At 35.8% G+C, this 22,941-nt stretch overlaps 1 protein-coding gene and 1 pseudogene across 10 annotated transcripts in view; both read right to left on the bottom strand.

Annotated features, from left to right (window-relative positions):
- Nucleotides 1–22,941, bottom strand: part of KIAA0586 (KIAA0586 ortholog) — a 152,171-nt gene that overhangs the window by 15,869 nt on the left and 113,361 nt on the right. For all 10 annotated transcript variants that reach the window (XM_058293360.2, XM_058293357.2, XM_058293359.2 and 7 more), the window contains exon 29: nt 20,091–20,199. In XM_058293360.2, the coding sequence (XP_058149343.1) occupies nt 20,091–20,199 (109 nt within the window). The remainder of the gene's footprint in view (nt 1–20,090; nt 20,200–22,941) is intronic.
- LOC139438130 (large ribosomal subunit protein uL3m pseudogene) lies at nt 10,310–12,652 on the bottom strand (annotated as a pseudogene).

Here is a 22,941-nt window from a genome sequence, read left to right on the forward strand (position 1 = left end):
CCTGCCCATGTGGTAAGCTGGCCATGTGAAGTGCTGCTGTGCACAAGGAGTGCTGTGCCATGCAGAGGCATCCCTGTGTAGGGGAGTCCCACACGCAAGGAGTGCATGCTGCAAGGAGAGCTGCCCTGTGTGAAAAAAGTGCAGCCCACCCAGATGTGGTATTGCACACACAGAGAGGTGATGCAGCAAGATAACGCAACAAAAAAAAGAGATGCAGTTTCCCGGTGCTGCCTGACAATGCAAGTGGACACAGAAGAATACACAGAGAATGGACACAGAGAACAGATAATGGGGGGGGGCGGGGAAGGGGAGAGAAAGAAAAGAAATCTTTTTTAAAAAATTGGTATTGGTATTTAAAAGGATAAGAGCCTGAGTTTTATAATGTTTGTACTCATTTATACACACACATACACGCACACAAAATTGGGCTAAAAGTTTTATCTTCCTGCTCTTTAATTCTACCTTCAGTAAGAATCACTGGTATATCAATACTTAAATCTTTAAGTCCTCATACTATTGTTTTAAACAAATTCTTGATGGATTATTTAAGAAACCTGCATAGTACCATAGGGCTGTTTAATGCAAAACAAGAACATAAAAATGAAGGTCCCCAAATCTAATCCATAAAACATGAATATTTAAATGAATGATGTCCAGAATTTGAAAAAAATAAGGAGAAATTTAAAATTAGTATCATTCAGGATAGCTTAATACTAATTTAATTAATTTTTTTAAAAGGGAACATTATTAGGTATTTTAAAACAAATAATCTGGCCAGACCTCCAAATTAAGTTACTTGTTGGCTGAATATGCAATAAGTAAACCAACTCTTTCAAAGAATAGCATTTTCAGAAATAGTATCTTGGCAGCATAAAAACTTATATCCAACTGCCAAGAAACTGATTGTTAATTCAGAAAACTGACCCACATATCTTGAGTGCAGAGCACGATTTATCGAATAATAATGTACATTTAATTATTAAAGCACATTAAAAAGCCTTTAAGTGCTTTAATGTATTGCTGTGTGCCTGCTTTTTAGGAGCAGGAATGTCTAAAGGGACATTCCAGCATTAAAGTTTGGTTGAGAACTGAGAGACTCATGTTTTAGTAGACAATTCTATCTACAATGCACTTTGTTGAACAGCCTACTAAAACAAATTCCTCTCAGATAATTTTCTATAAAAGCATGCCATAATGGTTTGAAAACTAAAAGAATCTTAAAATTATAATAGATTTGCTGCATGGAAGAAGCTATACATACTGTATGATTTCATTTATATGAAGATGAAAAAGAAGAAAACTAATCTATGCTGTTCTAAGTCAGAGAAGTGGTTATCCTTGAACAAAGAGGTGGTGACCGAAAGAGAACACAAGGGAGTTTTTGGAGTGCTAGCAACATTCTGTTTCTTGAGCTGGGTACTAGCTGTCCAAGTGTGCTCAGTAGTGAAAATTCTTTCAACTGTACATTTATAACATATGTACTTTTGTGTATATATACTATTCTTCAATAAGATGTTAAAATTGAAAAAGAAAAAAGTTCGCTTCAGCAATTAAAAGATGATTCCTTTATACTTTTGAACAGTTTTCCAATGATTGTAATAGCCTTATTAGGCAGTCTTTAAAATCAAGTAAATAGTTACTGGTAAGTCATAGAACATACTACTGACTACTTTTCTTAAAAGCTTGAAATACCAGCAAGCTGAAATTATTTAGAAACAAAAGTGAGTTTTTATTGTTGTTGCTCTCGATTGACTCTTACATGGCTTATGATACATGATACTTGATACTCTTGGACATTTAGCCACTCAAGTTAACTGAAAGCACAAACTCTAATTTCATTCTAACTATTGTGAAAGCATTTCTAAAATATTAATACATGCTGTAAAGGCAGACTTATATTTCTTGTTTTTGGCACAAAAAAGTAATGACTTCATAACTATACTTAAATTCAACTATAACTCTTACTCAACAATAACTCCTATGATTATATTATACAAGACTAAAGTTTGTTAGAGGCCACTATTATAACATTTTTAGAAATTACATTTGACAGCCTACAAAAGCTGAAGGCAAAATAACCCTGGGATATTTACTAAGTTTGATTTTAAGCATCTCTATAATCTATGCACAGAGAATCCATTTTATGAGATGGAAATCCTTCCTAAATATGAAAACTTCTCTCAAAGTATAACATAACTATAACTAAAAATATATTATATGTGTAGCCTTTACAGTAAGTTTTGCCATATCTCATCATTCCTAACTAAATTTACAAACAAAAATTAAATGTGACAGAACGACCAGTTCACTTCCCTAAGACTAGAACTCGTAACTTTTGAAAAAGAGTGAAAGAATGAAAAATGAGCTTTCAAATACAGGAAGCCACTAGAAAATAAGAACGACATCATTTCACATCCTAAAGTAAGATCTTCAAAGATTTTTCGTTGAATAGAAAGTGAGGGGGATGGGGAGGGTGGAATTATGCTCACTGTACACACGACACCAATGGGAATAAGGGCCAATCCAAGTTCTAAGTTACCATTACTCTGGGTAATAGTTCCAAGCTGTGAGGCACAGCTGTATAGGCCTTGCCAGTGAGGCCATCTCAGCAGTGCTTTGATAGCGTGGGGCCCTGAAGTGTCAGAATATAGAAAAGGCAGCCGTTGCTGGCTGTGAAAACAGTCTGATATAAACCAGATGGGAACTTACTATATGGGCAACACAAAGGAAAACAATTGGCTCATTCAACAAAGTTAGGCCCCTGCCTAGAGAATTCACAGAAGACAGTAACAGTCACCTGGAGTTGATGCAAACAAGAAACAGTCATGTGGTTACAGTTTAAAGAATTGTTTTTCCTCAGACTAAACAAAGTTTTTATTTCTAATTCTTATATTAATTATTTGTAGCTTGGTGTACAGGCCTTTTTGCCAAAGACAAATACTTCATTTATGTGATACATATGCTTTTGTGACACCAAGAGAAATATATGGGGACAAAGAAACTAATCTGGTGCTGCTTCCTGTAAAGTGCTATGAACACTGGCTAAGCTATTTCAGGAAATTGGCAAGTTTAGAAAATGATTGCTCATGCTGGCAAAGTAATTAGAAAATATCCAATATAATATTTCCAGTACTTCCTAAGTGATTCGTTTTAATCAGGCAGAGTGACAGTAAAGGCAGTAATCACGAGGCTCCCTATAGAATCACCTGTCTAATCTAAATGATTTTTCTGACTTCATTAGATGGGACAGTATTATTGCAATTATAGTCACAGAAAAAATGTGCCAGTGTTCCCCATAACCTTATTGCATAAGACTCAACCTTGCTATGTGAGGCTCATCAAGTTGTCCATTCTGAGATGATGAGCCTAATAATGATTAATAGATTTTAAGATACTTTTGGGCATAACATTTCACTTAAAAGTCTTTGAGAGGTATGATATAATCTGTTTTACTATTTTAACAGATAGTAAATAAGCATTCTAGCTTGAAACAATTCACGAGTAATTACATTTCTTTAACTGAAAACTCCAGCACAATTAAGGCCTCTGAATTTAAAAATATACCCAAGAAAGCCTTGAACTTGTAATCAATATTAGATGAAGGATAAGGAACCCTGCCAGGGAAACTCTGGTACTGATGAGATGATTTTATCCAGAATTTTTCATGAAACATATTTGACAATCTTTTATAAATAAAAGATCCTGTAAGTTGCTTTATGCTTGCAGAATAATATAGATCATAGTTAGGTTTCTGAAAAGAGAAGACATTTATCTACGGAACTGTGAAATTCATTGGTGGTACATAAGACACAACTCAATTTTCCCAATTTGTATTTTCTGTGTTGCGCAGTTATTTTCACTGACTCCCTTAGTCCTAAAACACTTAAAGGCATTTTTCCTGTTCCATTAGAGCTTTCATCCCACACGAGGTAATTCTGGAAACAAACCAGAGAAACAGAAGTGGAGTAACAATATGGTGTTGATTTATACAGACATAAGTATTTCTAGCCATAGATATTTCCCCCTTCACTCTGCTAGACATAGACACATATTCACAAATACCATTTTTAAGAAGTCAAAATTAATTTGTGGCAGCATGTGGAAGACTGAGTTATGTATACCAGAAAAAAAAACACATTCTTAATGTCATTCCTGTAGTTATGAGCCCATTGTAAACAGGACCTTTTGAAGATGTTATTTTTAGTTAAGGTATGGCCAATTGAATCAGGTTTGGCCTTATCCTTTTACTGGAGATCTTATAGAAAGAGAGCCTGATATCAGTGGGAACCCAGAAGAGAAAAGACAGGACATGACTATGAGACAGGAAAGCCAAGGAAGCCAAGGACTGCCAGCCAAGTGGAATACTACCAATTCTAGGAGGAAGCAAGTCTTCTAGTCCTTGAAACTGTGAGTCAATAAATTTCTGTTGTTTAAGCCAACCCAGTATGCAGTATTTGTCATAGCAGCCTGGAAACCAAGTCACAGCAGTACTGGATAACTGACATGTTTTGACTAAATTTAATCATTAAAACTAAGAAATTGATTTGTGCTTATCATAAGCTGAGTAGGAGAGGAAAACTAAGCAACTAAAGTGTTATTTATTAAAAGCTCACTTAAGAGGCATTATCAGGCATATTGATAATTATTTACACACTTCTTTAGAAATTGCCCATTTCTATTTTTATGGGGGCTTGTATATAAAGATATCAACTAAATGGGCTAGCACAAATTTTATATGAGGAAGTTTAACAAATTTTCCCTCATATATAGGTGTTGATATAATTTCAGAGAAGGCAAGAGCCAGATCATGGAGGACCCAGAGAAGAGTATGATTTTATTCTGGTGCAAAGGGAAGTCACTGGAGAACTTTGAGCAGGGAGTCATAAGATTTGATGCATATTTTTAAAAGAGCACTCTGGTTCTGAGTGGATAAAAGACAACAAGGGAGCAAAAATGAAAACAGGAAGACTAGTTGAGAAACTTAGGATAATATTAAGATTCAAAAATACTATGCTTAAAAAAACAACTGCAGAACTTGAGTATAGGAAATTTAGCTTGATATTAGATCACTGAAAAAAAAACCTGGCCAGCTTTAATTTTCCACTGAAAACCACAGTACCAGGCAAAAAATTTTAACAACTGCTGGAACACTGAGACAATCAAAGAGTATTTAGTGAGGCTACTCAACTTCTCTGAGCCTCAGTTACTTCACTTATACAATAATAATAATAAAAACATCTTTACATACAAGTTTGCTGTGAAAGTCAAAGCTACAATATATAAGAGTCCTTTGTAAGTTGCACATCGTTTTACAAATGTTAGTTTCATCACTGTTGGTAGAGGGAATAAATAGATCTATCACACTTGGCAATAATTTTGATCTGTCTAATTTAATTATATGCAAGACTGAACAGACATTTCTCTGAAGAATACAGACAAATGGTCAATAAGCACATGAAAACATGCTCAATATCATTAGCCATTAGGAAAATGCAACTCAAAACCACAATGAGGTACTATTTCATACTCACTAGAATAGCTATTTAAATATATATATATATATATAAAGGGATTGTAACAAGTGGAGGAGAGGATGTAGAGAAATAGGAACACTCATTCATTTCTGGTGGGAATGTAAAATGGACACTTTTGTGACTTCCCTGAAAGTTAAGTAAAGAATTACTGTATGACCCAACTCCTAGATACATACTCAAAAGAACTGAAAGCAGGGAGTTGAAAAGATATTTGCACAATGATGTTCAGAGTGGCATTATTTACAAGGGAAGCAAAAGCAACCCAAGTGTCCATCAAAAGATACACAGATAAATAAAATGTGGTATACACATACAATGGAATATTATTCAGTTGTAAAAAGGAATGAAGTTCTGACACATAAAACAACATGAATGAACTCTGAAGACATCATGTTGAGTGAAATAAGCCACACACAAAATGACAAATATTGTATGGTCTGACATGAAATAATTAAAATATGCAAATTCATTGAGCCAGGAATTAGAAAACAGGTTACTGGGGGCTGCGGTGGAGAATAGGAAGTTAATGAATAATTGGTAAAGAGTTTCTGTTTGGGGTGGATTTGAACTCAAGCAGTCTAGATCCAGAGTACATGCTCAATGTTCTAATCTCCAGTAGGAGAACCACAGAAATCATCTATAACATCTACAGTCATTAAGCAATGTTTCTCAAAGAGTGGTCCTCTGCAGTCAGAATCACCAGGGGTACTAGTGCAGATTCCCAAGCCCCAACTCTGGCAAACTATCAGGGTCACAGGATGAGGCCGGGATCTGCATTTTAAATAAGCAATCCACGAGATTATTATGTCTGTTAAGTTTGAGAAACATAACTGTTAGAGACTAACAAAGAAACAATCCAATGGAGGTCATTCTACAAGTATACTATGTCTATACTACTTCTCTATGCTAATTTATTCTGACTTGAAATGATCAAGCTTGTCTTTTATTTCCAGTATATGAACACAAAGGGCAGAAATGGATTAGGAGATTAATCCACTGTTGCCCTGGTTGAAATAATCTAAATTTATATTTTATTTATATAAAACTAAAACTGCTAAAAATTTTAAGTAAATTATTTGTAATTTATTACAGCATTTGTAATAGATTATCTCATAATTGTAGTTAATTTTATTTGGAGAAACGCAGTGTATATAAAAATTAATGATCTGGGAGTAAAAGGATCTAATGCTACCACTAATCAGAATTATAACTTTGAGTCTATTGAATTGAGAATGGTTCCTTTACTCCCAAGACTTAAGTATCTACACTCATTGATATTAAAATATAAAAATGTTATTAAATTTACATTTAACTCTGTGATGATTATTTCATAAGGTTAAAAAAAATTTTTTTTAATCTGAAAGTTGACGTATTAAATTAAGTAGTAGAAGAAGAGAACTCTAGGCAGAAGGAAGATAACATGTAAAGGCTTTGAGACTTGGAAAGTGTAGAGTATGGAAAGGGTTCAATTGATGTTTACTGAATTGATGTGGATTGATTACACATTATGCTGAATGTACCAGTACCTAAAAACCACAAGTTTTTGAGCTGACAGTTTTTTTCTGAAATCTACAAACTTATTTTTTAAATAAATCAATATTATTGATACATATTAATAAGAATTGTACAAATTTATTTTTAAAACAAGAATATTTCGATAGAATACTTTAGACTTATTAGCAGATACAGTATCATTTTTTGTTTCTAGTCAGACTCTATTAATTACAGAGCATAAATCTTTCAGACTTTTAGCTTGAATGGCTTATACATTCAAATAAACACCCCAAAATCCAATTTATATAATATTGAAGACACAATGTATTAAAAATATACACCAAACTATGTCCTCCTGAAGTGTTAAATATAAAAGATGTAAGAGTGTCACCATTTAAACACCATTTAACACCAAAGCCTTTTCCACATTTCCAAATAATAAATAAGTTTTTAGTACAAGAAAATTGATAATAAGAAAAAGTGTGATAAATAGGTAACATATAAGTCAGCTTTATATAAGTTCTTATTACTATAATTTAGACATAGTAAAAGTCACCCTTTTTAGTATACAGTTCTATGCATTTTGACAAAGCCATATAGTTATGTAACCATTACAATCAAGATATGGAACATTTTCATAATCCCCAGAAGTTCCCTCCTGCCATTTGCAGTTAAGCCCTCCTCCTACCCATCCCTCAGGAATCTACTTATCTGTCCTCTGCATCTATAGTTTAGCCTTTTCCAAAATATCACATAAATGGAATCACACAACATGTAGCCTTTTGAATTTAGCATCTTTCACTTAATCTAAGATTCATCCATGCTGTGGTAAGAGTTATCAATAGATCATTCCTTTTAATTGCTCAGTAGTATTCCATTGTATGGATGGATACCACAGGGTGTTTATCCATTTACCTGTTAAAGGGACATCCTCAAATTTTTGGTGATTATGAATCAAACTGCTGAAAAACATTTGCCTGCAGGTTTGGTGTGAACATAGGTTTACATTTCTCTTTTTTTTCCTCTTTAAAGATTGATTGATTTCTCTCCCTTCCCCCTCCCCACATTGTCTGCTCTCTGTGTCCATTTGCTATGAGTGTTCTTCTGTGTCCACCTGGATTCTTGTCAGTGGCACTAGGAATCTGTATTTCTTTTCATTGCGTCATCTTGCTGTGTCAGCTCTCCATGTGTGCAGCACCACTCCTGGGTAAGCTGCATTTTTTCTTGCAGGGCAGCTCTCCTTATGGGCACGCACTCCTTGCGTGTGGGGCTCCCCTATTCAGGGAACACCTCTGCATGGCAGGGCACTCCTTGTGCGCATCAGTACTGCTTGTAGGCCAGTTTACCACCCGGGTCAGGAGGCCCTGGGTTTGAACCCTGGACCTCCCATATGGTAGGCAGATGTTTTATCCGTAGAGCCAAATCCACTTCCCTCATTTCTCTTGAGTAAATACCTAGAAGATGGACTGCTGGGTCATATGGTAAGTTTATGTTTATGTTAACTTTAACTTTATAAGAAACTACCAAACTGTTTTCCAAAGTGGCATTTTGCATTCCCTCCAGTAATCTATGAGATGTGGAGTTGTTTTACATCCTCATCAACACATGGTATTGTCAGTTTCTTTTATTTCAGTCAATCTATTATGTGCTAAAATTAGGGAAGCAGATGTGGCTCATGCTACTGAGCTCCCGCCTACCATATGGGAGGTCCCTAGTTTGGTTTCCATTGCCTCCTAACGAAGATGGTGAGCTGGTGTGATCGGCAGGCAAGGCAAGCTGACGCAACAAGAGACACAAGAAGAAAAAACATAACGAGAGGGAAACAGATGTGGCTGAAGTGACTGAGCTCCCACCTACCATATGGGAGGTCCTGGGTTCAGTTGCCAGTGCCTCCTAGAGAAGATGAGCAAGACAGTGAGCTGGCATGGCAGACAGACGCAGTGAGCTGACACAACAAGATGACACAACAAGGAGACACAGAGAGGAAAGACAATGAGAGACACAACAAAGCAGGGAGCTAAGGTGGTTCAAGCAATTGAGTGCCTCTCTCCCACATGAGAGGTCCCAGGTTCGGGTCCCAGTGCCTCCTAAAGAGAAGACGAGAAGACAAGCAAACACAGCACTCCGTGAACAGACAGAGAGCAGACAGCAAGCATGAACAACGAGGGGGGAGTAAAATCTTTAAAAAAAAAAACCTAAGTATTTCATGGTTTTTTTTGCTATAGTATTTAATTCCAATTTCCAATTTCTCACTGCTAACGAAGAGAAATACCATTGATTTTTGTATTTTGACATTGCAGCCTGTGAACTTGCAAAACTCAGTAGTTCTAGCAGGGTTTTTGGGATAGAGTTTTTGAGATTTTCTAAATAGTTAATCAGGTCATCTGTGAATAGAAATAATTTTATTTCTCCTTTTCTAATATGCAAACCTTTTATTTCTTTTTCTTGCATTACTGCATTGGCTAGAACTTCTAGCATTATGAATAGGAATGGTGAAAATGGATATACTTGTCTTTTTCCCAATCTTAGTGTGAAAGCATTTAATCTTTCACCATTAAGTATGACCTTAGGTGTAGGTTTTTTTAATAGATGTTCTTTATCATGTTGAAAATGTTTCCTTAACATGTTTACCAAGGATTTTAATCATAAATAGAAATTGAATAGGCAAAAGCTATTTAAAAATCTGAGATGATCCTAAGTGTTTTTTTTTCTTTAGTCAGTTCATATGGTGAACTACACTGATTGATCTTTGAATGTTGAACCAATGTTGCATTCCTGGGCTAAGCCTCACTTGGTCAAGATTTACTGTATTCTTTTTATAGACTGCTGGATTCAATTTGCTAATGTTTTAAAGTGGAATTTTGCATATACTCATGAAGGTTCTTAGTCTACAATTTTCTTTTCCAGTAATGTCTTTTTCTGGTTTTGATATCAGGTTAATGTTCCCCTCTTCTATTTTCTGGAAGAGTATGAGTAGAATCAATACTATTTTCCCCTTTACTATTTGGTAGACACCACCAGTGAAGCCATCTGAGCCTGGAGTTTTCTTTGTTGGAAATGTTTAAACTAAGAATTCATTTTCTTCAACAAATAAAGGTTTATTTGGTTTACAAGTTTCTTCTTGAATTAGTACAGAAGAAATTTATTCACTTCATCTTTGATATCAGATTTCTGGGCATAAAGATTATTTATAACCTCATTAATTTCTATAGCTCTGTATTGATTACCCCTTTTTTTTTTTTTTTTTAAGGAAATGGTTTATTAAAATAGGTTACAACATAGTTCCCATATTATTCTCCAGGGTTCACAACCACCCCTCTCACAAAGACAAAATCATTTTTAGTAAAAGAAAATTACATTCATATATACTTTAGGACAATTTGGGAAATGTGTCATATGATGCCCACAAACTACAAAGATTTTGTTAATATGCAAACTGACAATCCTTTAACATTTGGCACATCCAATCTAATAAAATGGCATTTAATGTGGTCATTTTCCTAAGAAAACTTGTCTTGGGGATGGGTAACATATTAGTGCCCTTGACAAAGAGGGGCAGTGCAGTACCATCACGGCCAGGAGACTCTCGTTCCTGAGCATCACCATTCGGGCTGAAAAACCAAAGTACGTGAGATTCTGCCCACAGTAAGATCAGGCAAAGGTGATGGATAGGTGCATTGGGCTGACACACATGCTCATCATACAAATCTTCTGGTAGTTCCTCCTCATCTCCATCAGGAAAGTACATAGTGAAAGGGAGATTTTTACAGGAGTCCTTATGTGCAGTCAGGTTAGAATCTCTGATTTTACTAAACAGTATTTATGTCCAGGTACAGAGCCATTTACATAGATTATATTGTACTTTGTGTTTATTCTCCACGCCTTCAGTCCAAATGCTGTCCTATCTCTGTTTCCCATTTGTCCAGGCATTTTAGTTCCAAGCCAGACTCTGGCAACATCACCAGTTGAGACAGCTCCAGATAGTCTATGGGTTTTCCTTTGACCATGAGTAGCAGGCAGGCCTTTAAATCCCCATCTTTCATGACTCCTTGAAAACCTTTACCAATAGTTTTAGCTGTGACATCCACATACTGTCCTGGGCGAAAGTGCACAATGTAAAGCTGAGTGCAGCTTAATTATAGCATATCTGTCACAGGAAAGATTTTAATTTTCTGTTTTGGCAGCAATCCAAGTTCTCAGTAAAATTCCAATATGGATTCAGCTTTTCGGAAACGTTACACAGTTTTTCCTCCTACAGTTAAGGCTGCCATTCTTCCATTACGGTTTTCCTTCAGAGCGTACTTTTAAGACATGACAGTCTCGTACCTCAAGTAATGTGACCACATGCTGTATACCATCCTTGGTCCAAAAAGGCATCATGTCCAGCTTCATTCAGTGCAATAAGTCCAACTCTAGAGGAACCTGGTTCCCAAGGATGTATAGGCCATGGTTCATCTTTCAGAGGACACTGTTTACTTGCTAATTGGGTTTTATTTTCATCAGAGACCAACTGCTCACTAAATGGAACATTTTCTTCAAAAAGATGCTCATCCCACCAAGCGCAACCCTGGCCATGGAGACTTCTAACAAAATGCCAAATGTTTGTTCTGTGCCCGGAGCCCAGGCTGCCCCAGCCCGGCTGCCCCAGCCCAGCACCACGCCAGTAGCCCGCAGCCCCCCATGGCAGCTGGGAGGGCGCCCCGTTGGCTTCAGGACAGCCCACATGGTCGCCACACTCCCTGCCAGCCCTCGGGCCTATCCACCGCTGGCCGCCCAGGTCCTTGTGCCTAGAAAGAGAGCCTTTAATTCTTAATAAAGGTAATTTACATTTTCTTTCTTTTTTCTGTCATCATTCTGGCTAGAGGTTTACCAAGTTTACTAATTGTTTCAAAGAACTTTGTTTCACTATTTTTGTATTATATTTATGTTTTCTATTTCATTATTTCTGCCCTTACCTTTATTATTTCCTTCCTTATGCTGGTTTGAGGATTAATTTGCTTTTCTTTTTATGATTTCTTAAGGCAGAAGTATATTGATTTGAGAACTTTCTTCTATCCTGACATAAGTATTTAATGCTATACATTTCCCTCTAATCATTTTAGCTTCATTTCATAAATTTTGATATGTGGTATTTTCATTTTAATTCAGTTCAAAATATTTTCTAATTTCCTTTGTAACTTGCTGTTCTTTTTTTAAAAGATGTATTTAATTCTACCTCCCTCACTCTCCCCCCCCCCCCCGCCCTGTTGTTTTTGCTGTCTGTGTCCATTTGTTGTGTGGTTTTCTGTATCTATTTCTTTCTTTGTCTTATCTTCTCCTTTTTTCTCTTTTAGGATTCACTGGGATTCGATCCTGGGGACCTCTGATGTAGAGAAAGATTCCCTGTCAGCTGCGCCACCTCAGTTCCTGGTTTCTGCTGTGCTTTACCTTGACTCTCCCCTTCGTCCCTCTTTCGTTGCAGCATCATCATGCTGCATGACTCACTTGTGCTGAACTGGCTCACCGAGTGGGTACTCAGCTCACCATGCAGGCATGTGGCTCACCATGCGGGCACTAGGTCCCCACACGGGCACTCCTGCAGTCACTCGGCTCGCCACATGGGTACTCAGCTCACCACGAGGCATCATGTGGGCACTTGGCTCACCTGCGTGGGCACTCGACTCACCACATAGGCACTCATGTAGGCACTCAGCTCACCACATGGCCACTGGCTCACCATGCAGGCATGCGTTCTCTTCTTTTTCACCTGGAAGTCCCAAGAATCAAACATAGGCCCTCTCACATGGTAGGCAGAAGACCCATCACTTGAGCTAATCAACTTCCTGTAACTTGCTCTCTGACCCACGGATTTACAAGGTATGCCGTTTAACTTAAAAATATTTGGGGGGAAACGGACTTTGGCCCAGTGGTTAGGGCGTCCGTCTACCACATGGGAGGTCCGCGGTTCAAGCCCCAGGCCTCCTTGACCCGTGTGGAGCTGGCCCATGCGCAGTGCTGATGCACGCAAGGAGTGCCGTGCTACACAGGGGTGTTCCCCGCGTAGGGGAGCCCCACGCGCAAGGAGTGCACCCATAAGGAGAGCCGCCCAGCCCGAAGGAGGGAGCAGCCTGCCGAGGAATGGCACCACCCACACTTCCCGTGCCGCTGACGACAACAGAAGCAGACAAAGAAACAAGACGCAGCAAAAAGACACAGAAAACAGACAACCGGGGGAGGGGAGGGGAATTAAATAAATAAAAATAAAATCTTTAAAAAATATATATATATTTGGGAATTTTTCAGATATTTTTCTAATAATGATTTTGTATTTACTTCCATTGAATTCAGAGACTATATTTTATAAAATAACAATTTGTTGAGATTTGTTTCATGTCACAGAATACAGTCTATCTTGGTGAATGTTGCATGTGTACCTGGAAAAGAAGTATAATCTGCTTTATATCAATTAGGTTAGGTTGGTTCAGAGTATTGTTCAGGTCTTCTATAATCTTACTGATTATCTAGCTCCTTTTTCTACTGATTACTGAGAAGAGAATGTTGAAGTATCCAACGATATCTGTGAAATTGTCTATTTCTAATAGTTCTATCAAATTTTCTTTCATGTATTTTGAAACTGTGGATACACATTTAAGATTGTTATATCTTCTTGAATTATCCCATTTATTATTAATGTTCCTCTTTATATTTGGTAATATTTTGTTTGTTTTGAAATATGTCTGATATAAAACAGTCACTCAGGTTTCTTTTTTTTTTTTTAGGAAGTACCAGAGATTGAACCCAAGGCCTTGCATGTGGGAAGCAGGAGTTCAACCACTGAGCTACATCCACTCCCCAATTAGAGTTGTTGTTTTTTTAATTTGTTTGCCCTTAGGAGGTACCAGAGATCTAACTCAACCACTTGAGCTACATCCATTCCCTCAGGTTTCTCTTAATTAGTATTGCATGGTTTATTTTTTTCCCCATTCTTTACTTTTAACTTATCTATGTCTTTATATTTAAAGTGAGCTTCCTGTAGATAGCAGAAATTTGGGCTTGCTTTTATTTTTAACCTATTCTGACAGTTTGTATTTTAACTGGTATGCCTAGAGTACTAACATTTAATGTAATTATTAATATGGTTGGATTTAAATCTACCATTTTGCTGTTTTCTTTTTGTTCCTTTTCCCCTCATTTTCTGCCTGCTTTTGGATTGAGTACTTCTTATTGATTAGTATTTTAAAACTCTTTAGCAATTGCCCTAGAGTTTAAAATGTACATCTTTAATTTATCACCATCTACCTTCCAAAAATATACCATTTAACATATACTGTTAGATGCTTGCAACAGTATACTTCCATTTCCTTCACCCCATCTTTTGTGCTACTGTTGTCATACATTTTATTTTTACAGATGCTATAAACAAACAATATATTGCTATTATCTTTGTTTTAGACAATCAATTCTCTTTCAGAGTAACTGATAAGTCTTTTAGATAAGCCTTCATTTTAAACATTTTAACTCCTCATTTTTTAATTTTTGTGGTATCATAAATTTTGCCTAAAACTCTTCCTTTTTTTGTTTTGTTTTGTAATCCAGGTCTGTTTCTCAGCTTTCATTTATCTGAAGAAGTATTTATTTTGTCTTCACTTAGGAAAGATATTTTTTCTGGGTATAGAATTCTGGGTGGACAGCTTTTTTTGTTTCAGCACTTTAAAGATGTCACTCTATTGTCGTCTGACCTGTACAATTTTTGACAAGAATGTGTCAAAACAGAATGTTTTCTCTTTATCTTTGGTTTTCAGCAGTTTGAATAAGACATATACTTTTTCTTTTAATCTTCTTGGGGTTCTCTGAGATTCTTGAATCAGTAGTATATCTTTCATTACTCTTGTAAAATTATTGACCATTATTTCTTCAAATATTTCTGCCCCATTTGCTCCCCTTTCTCCTATTGCAATTCCAATTACATTTATGTTATTAGGGTATCTTATTTTGCCCTACAGCTCTTGGATGCTCAGATATGTTTAATTTTCTTTTCATTCTTCTTTCACTTTGTATTTCAATTTGGGGATTCTATTGACTATTTTCAGGTTTACTGATTCTTGGGCCTTGCTAGTGTACTGATAAGCCCACTGAAAACATTCTTCATTTCTAGTACTATTTTTTGCCTCTAACATTTCTATTAGACTCTTTCTTATATTTTCCACCTGTGCAAATCCCCATCTGTTCATACATGTTTTATCTACCTTTTATACTAAGGCCTTTAGCATGTTAATCATAGTTATTTTAAAATTCTCTGACCGTTCCAACATGTCAATCATTTCTGAGCCTTGTTCTTAAAAGATTGCTTTATCTCTGAACAGTGCATTGGTTTTTATATTTCCTTGCTTTCTTTATATGTGTTAAAATTTTGATTGAATGCCAGACATTTTGTACAGGACAACAGAGACTGAAGTAAATAGTATTTATGACTGGAAATGGGCATGGTTCTTCTTAGGCTATGACATTAATGTTAGGGGTTAAGTCAATCTAGCCAGGAGTTAAGATGGCTTTGAATTTTGTTGTTAACACTGGTGTACCACCAGGTTCAAAATTGTCTAGGGTTACTCTGTGCTTACTGTAAGCCCTGAAATACCTCAGTTTTCCTCAATATTCCTGTTCCCGCCTCTAGCTTTTGGCCTTCACTTGCACCATAACGGGGTCTCAATATATATTCTTGATACTCACCCAATAGGAGACTACTGTTGTGTAAAATTCAGTAGTTGTTCGTTTCATGGTAGAGGATGGGGAAAGGGTGTTCTTTGTTGTCTTAGCCTAGCCTCAGTAATGGGCAGACCCTTCCTCTCCAACCTGTGGCAGCCAAACTCAGCCATGGGCATTTGGCCAGTTTCTACAAGAGCTTCCTACTCCTGCTCCAGCAGTAAGAGTCCCTGAATCTTACTGATATAAGATCTTGGGCCCAAGACTATTTCCTTCTCCTCTGCCAGGAGCAGAGGGTTTTCTTCTTTACTCTTTCCCCAACCTCAATGGGTTTTCACCTATGGCCCTCCCCAGCAGCTTACAGCTTTTGTTCTTATAGCAGAAGGGTCCAAACAGGACTTCCTGTCTTTCTGAAGTGGTGGCCACTCCCTTCTTCCAGGAATGCTCCACGGAAGAGGGCTCTCTTTAATCGCCTACCCTAAACCCCAATCTTTCTTTTATTAGAAGTCTATGGAGAAGAGCCTATAAGTGGGAGAGACTTTTTTTTTTTTTTGGAGAAGTCTATCTCTCTTTAGATTTTAAGCTACTTAGCTGTTCCGTATCCTCAGATCTCTCACGAGTTCAAGAAACATTATGACATTGTAGTTTTATCTGGCATTTTATTATAGTTAGAGTCAAGATGTCTTTCCAAGTTTGACATCCTAGGTGGAAACTCCAGATTCAGCAACACTTTAAATAGCATAATCAATCATAGCACTGATTTGTGGAAGACAAATTTGTGAAGACATATTAATTCAGACAATGCTTTGGATCTGTGGATTTTTAGAAGCAGACTAATTAGTCTGTGCCCATTCCCTTCCCCAATAGAAATCCATGCACATGGTTTTGAAATCCCTGTCATACCTTTAAAAAAAAATCAACCTAAAAAACTTTTAACTATGGTTTTTAAATCACTATCAAAGTTATAATTCTAATAGCCCTTATAATTTAATATTTTAAATATATAAAAGGAAAATATTTACCACTTTATTGAAGAACAAAAATTATTTCATTTGAGCAAGTGGTCAGGAATAGCTTCTAAATATACCTAAGCCTTGAATTTCTCAATTCTCTCATATTTAAGCTGCAATCACATTATGTAGGGTATAAAAGGTATCAAGATGGCTAAGTAGTAAACTGAGGACATAATACCAAAAAGAAAACTTTTGTGATTCTATGAGTATATTCCCCTCAAAAATGTAAAATGATTTTGATAAATTACTGCAATTACATCTATTATTTTTAACACTTTGACACATATTTTCTGAACATACATAATCTACAAATAAAAACAATGTAGAATTCTGTGATCTTCAAGAAACTTTGACAACCCAATCTCTCATAGGATATAGCCATAAATCATATGACCTAAATTGATTTCCCCTTGACTGCAGTACAGTCTGTTTGACTAATTATTATTTATTATGATATCTTAAAAAAACTAAGAGAAAAACTATCCAAAGAAGGAAAATATTTTTAAAAGGCAAACTATTTTAATGTTACTTTATAGAGTTTAGTTGTCCCTAGGTTCATAACAAAAAAATGGATTAAAAACTAGTCCCTCATTTGTACTGAAGAAAGTTAACTTACACAGTAATGGATACAGTAAGTTAGCTTGCAAAGTAAAAGGAAAAAGAATAGACCTGAATTATTTAAATTGCTTTTTCAAAAAGCTGATTACACAATAAAACTGCAGACACATCAATGAGGACTTAGAATTACATAAGTGGTATCATGTAGTAAAAAATATACCCAATGAATTCAATTACCAAATGAAAGGGTTTTACTCTTAGATTCCAAAGATATTACCTGTCAGAACAATCAATTCAACTTTTCTCCCTTCTATAAAAACCTGAAATTAACAATAAAGGGGGGAAAACCCAAGGATTTTATAGATTTCCTGGCAGCATAGTACTGGAACCTACGTCCAACCATATCTTCAGTAAATTTTTAATGCATAATGGTTGACAGAGCTGCTACTATTAGTATGATTTCTTTTTTTTTTTAAAGATTTATTTTTTTAATTTATTTCAGTTGTCTGCTCTCTGTGTCCATTTGCTCTGTGTTCTTTCTGTGACCACTTCCATCCTTATCAGCGGCACCAGGAATCTATGTTTCTTTTTTTGCGTCATCTTGTTGTGTCAGCTGGCGGCTCTCCTTACCAGGCGCACTCCTTGTGCGTGGGGCTCCCCTACGCGGGGGACACCCCTGCGTAGCATGGCATCCTTGTGCACATCAGCGTGCATGGGCCAGCTCCACACACGTCAAGGAGGTCCGGGTTTGAACCGCGGACCTCCCATGTGGTAGACGGATGCCCTATCCATTGGGCCAAGTCCGTGTCCCCAGATTTCTTTATACACACATTAAACTACTATGCATTTTAAAGTGAAGTACAAGATACTTCCTCCTGAAGTAGTCATAATTTGGGGTTCAAATACCCTTAGATGCATTTCTCTGTCAAAAAAAGATTTGGTTTTGATTCCCTGTGGTAAAGTGAATTTTCTTCATTCCTTCAAGGTCTCTGTGTATGAGAGATAGGATTGAATTTTTCAAGGTCACCTAAAGTCCTGAAAGCTCTAGAGGACTTTTTAGCACTCTGAGTAAGACATTCATATATGTGAAATTGAAAACAATGTCCAATTCCTAAAAAGAGATATTTAAGTCTTAAAATCTTACCAAAGGTATTTTTCCCATCAGCTGAGAAAACTGACAGTTTTATTAAATACTACATTCCTCGAAGAAATAAAATTCATTTATAATTTTAAGAAATGATTATTTCTTTAAAAATTATAATTATGTGAACAGTGATTGACCATGAATAGTAATAAGTACTCAGTAGAAGGGGATATCAAGTCATTCCTGATATCATCTTAGGGACATTTACTTACTCATATCTATACGCTGTCATGATCAACTTTTAAATCAGCATGAGAAGAATTTTATAGGCAATTTTCCCATAGGATACTAAAACATTAATACTAGTATACAATGGTTAGATGGGGGTAGGAAGACAAAGTTCTTAAAAGTTGGAGTAAGAGAGAAACAGAAAACAAAGGAAAGAGTAAATATACCACCTTAACCTCTTGTAGCATCATCTTAGTAACTATCTTGAGCCCTTCCTCATTTAGCTCCTTCCCCAAATGCCAAAAGCATAGTTTCAGGGCATATTATATGACCATTTGATAACATGTGTTCACTCAAATATTATTTGAAAATGAAACAAAAATCACAGTTATAAAAGCAAAGAAAAACATTCTACTGCTCAAAATATTACTAATATTTCTTCCTGGATTGTGGCCAGAAGGTTTCTGAACAGAAGAGATCTTAGTTTCTGCTTCTATATCTCAGAATTTAGTTTATACAATATTTAAATGACCAAGTAGTAAGAGAGCAAACAAAGCACAAGGCCAACTGCCTTGCAGAACCATGAAGACATCAATACATTTCAAAGCTGTTTGCTGTCTATTATCAGACAACAATTTAGACACGCCATTCATATAATAGGATTTAATATGAGAATAATTATTTTAAGTTGTATTTGTTGGTCAACATCACATACAACACAAAACAGACTTTATAAGCACATTAACAGATTTAATCCCTGCCTTTCACATTTTATAATTTCAAACAGACACTTATAACATACATACAGGTCTATATATAGAAAAAAGACTGACATTCAGTTGTACAACAACCAAAAGGCAGGATTAAAGGAATAACACTAGCTATGATTCCTAAAAATTCATTATAAGCAGTGTTTACTGATAAAAAGAAGAAACAAATGTACTGTCAAATACAATACCAGATTCTTTGCCCAAATGGACTAAATGAGAGAAACAAAATCATAGACAAGAATAAGACATATCTGGGGAAACGGACTTTGGCCCAGTGGTTAGGGCATCCGTCTACCATATGGGAGGTCCGCGGTTCAAACCCCAGGCCTCCTTGACCCGTGTGGAGCTGGCCATGCGCAGCGCTGATGCGCGCAAGGAGTGCTGTGCCACGCAAGGGTGTCCCCCGCGTGGGGGAGCCCCACGCGCAAGGAGTGCGCCCGTGAGGAAAGCCGCCCAGCGTGAAAAGAAAGAGCAGCCTGCCCAGGAATGGCGCCGCCCACACTTCCCGAGCCGCTGACGACAACAGAAGCGGACAAAGAAACAAGACGCAGCAAGCAGACACCAAGAACAGACAACCAGGGGAGGGGGGGGGGGAATTAAATAAATAAATAAATCTTTAAAAAAAAAAAAAAGAATAAGACATATCTAAAATTAAGAACTCTCATTATGTATCTGTTCAAATATCAGAATAAGTATAGCTATTATATTATTTCATGAAAACAAGATTTACCTTGTTCCTGTGGAAGTGAAATATCAGATTTACTTCTTACACGTATTAAACGACTTTGTGCAGGCTTGTGTTCAACTTGTTTAACATTCCAGTCTTGCTTTTGTTGGGACTATAAAACATGAAGTCATAACATTATTTTTTAAGGTTACTTTTTTAAAAAACCTAAGCACTTGATTAAATTATTTAAATGTTTAGTATATTCTGTGCCTCCTCATTTCCTTTTTGTGATTTAGGTACTTATTAGCACTTCTATCAGGAAATAGGCAATGGGGTACATATAACCAAAGGAATGATATTGCAAATAAAGTCTTAATAAAGATTTGGATAGTATATATATATTTGGAATATTCAGGTCATTTTTACATTTTTATTAGATAAGTCACAACAATTTATAAATCAAATTATTCTAGATCTATATACACCTGATAGATTTAGACAAGAACTTAAATCATTTATAACTGGCTGTAAGCTCTACAATATAACCATTATTGCATAAAATAAAAATTTGCATAATGCACTGCAATTTTCAAAGAGCCTTTATATATAGTAGTATCATTTAATTCTATTGTTATCCTTGTTCACCATCTAAGAAACTTATATTCTACCATAAGCCCTATCATCTCTCTTCCTTACCTATAATCTAACAAAATTTGAAATTTACAATAGTCACAAATTCCCTCATAATCACACATGATATATTGTGATGGTTTAAGCTATTTTCTTTTTTCCCTTTTCTGTTTTATGAGCCAGATTATGATGAGTCCCTAAAAATTACTATCAGGTATACTTTGAAAGAAACTTAAAAAGTTACCTCTGGGCTCCTGATAATATGCATGTTTGTTTTGTAAGTTCACAACTTTTACTATACACTTACTGTTTATGTCTAGTCATATATGAATAATATGCTTCAATATTTTTTTTTAATGAAAAAGTTATCTCTTAGTTCTTATCAATAAATACAACCATAGAAAAATCTGAAACACCTGGCAACATGGACTCAAATGTAACCACTCCAACTCTGGCAGGCGTCTCTTTATCCAGATGTAAAAATGAATAGCTTTAGACTGCAGTAGTAACAAGAAATGTAACTATGGTCTTCAAGTTTTGAACCATTTGTCATGTAGATTTCTGCCTTGACATAAATATATTTTGATGTGTATTTCTAAGGTGGGTATTGTAACTATTTCTGGATGTTAAGACTTGGAACCTCCCTATTGGCTCTCTTCTATAACCCTAGTGGTTAAGACAAAGGATTCTAGAGATAAACTCCCTGTGTTCTAACCTGGTGAGGCAATTTTCTAACTCTGACCTTACACAGGTTATTTAAAACCCCTCAATGCCTTACTTTCCTCACTCATAAAATGGGGATAATAATAATACCTACCTTGTTAGGTTGTTATAAGGATTAAATGAATTAAAATAAGGGAGAAAATAATGTGTACTATTATTACTAGCCATACTTCCCTGTCAACTAAAGAAATCTAACAAAGGAATTTTTTCAGTTCCATTCTTCTGGTAATGCTTCACAGTTTCATTAAAACAGGTTGAGAATTAAAAGAAAGCAATCTTTTATTTTTTAACAACTTTAACGAGGTATGATTAAGAGATAATAAACTGCACATATTTACCTCATGCTCCTTTTGTAATTGTTATGACTAACAATGCTGATCTTCTTTTCATGTACTTATTTGCCATCTGTGTATCTTCGATAGATGGAGTATCTGCTCAAAACTTTTACCCATTTTTTAATTGAATTCTTTTGTTTTCTTAATACTGAGTACCATGAGCTCCTAAGGCATTCTGGTTTATCTTTTATGAGATAAGTGATCTATAGATACTTTCTTCCAGTTTGTGGCTTTTTCATTTTCTTAGTGTGTTTTAAAGAAGAGTTTTTATTTTTGATAAAGACCAAGTTATGAATATTTTTCTTTTATGAATAGTGGTTTTACTGTCATATCCAAGAACCTTTGTCTGTCCAAGGTCACAAACAATCTTTCTTTTATACAGAAGTTATAACAGATTCATTCAATATTAAGTAGCTTTTCCTAACCTTTGCTTGGTCACAGGATGATAATATTGTGTTTATACAATGGATGAGTTCCATACACAATCTTGATCTTATACACGTATATCTTTTCCTTCTCAACACCTAGCACAATACCATGCAGTGAAGATGTATTGAATACATTAACACAATGAGAAATGCCTTATCATCATATGGAAACAAAGCTAGCTAATAACATAAGCAATTTGACAGTAACATCTTGGAGAGCAATTATCCTGTTTTTTCAGTATCCTAGGTTGCATGGGCCATTGGCTTAACTCAGTATGAAATTTCTTATAGTTCAATGGTAATACACAAATTTTAATGTCATAAACATTACTACCAATGATGTGCAAATTATTGAGCAGTAACAGCTACCTACCTAGGTGCCAGATGTTTTAAATACTTTATTTGCTATTTTTATATATATATTTAATTTTTTTTCATTAGTGAAGTTGTGAACTTACAAAACAGTCATGCAAATATGCAGAATTCCCATACAACACCTCTCCACCAACACATTACATTGTTGTGGAATATCTGTTACAGATTACAAGATAACATCATCAGACCATTTACCACTGATTACGGTCCATAGCATACAATTGGTAAATTTTTTCCATACACTCCTATTTTTAACACAGTACTTATTTGACATTGATGCAAGAATATTACAACATTATTTCTGACTCAAGACCATAGAGGTTACACTGTGTTTTTCCCATGCACCTCCATAGTCTTATCATCTTGTAATATAAATACATTACATTTATCTTCACTTTACAGATGAGGAAATCAGGCTTAGAA

This window comes from Dasypus novemcinctus, chromosome 3, assembly GCF_030445035.2.
Source record: "Dasypus novemcinctus isolate mDasNov1 chromosome 3, mDasNov1.1.hap2, whole genome shotgun sequence".
NCBI classification, from domain to species: Eukaryota; Metazoa; Chordata; class Mammalia; order Cingulata; family Dasypodidae; genus Dasypus; species Dasypus novemcinctus.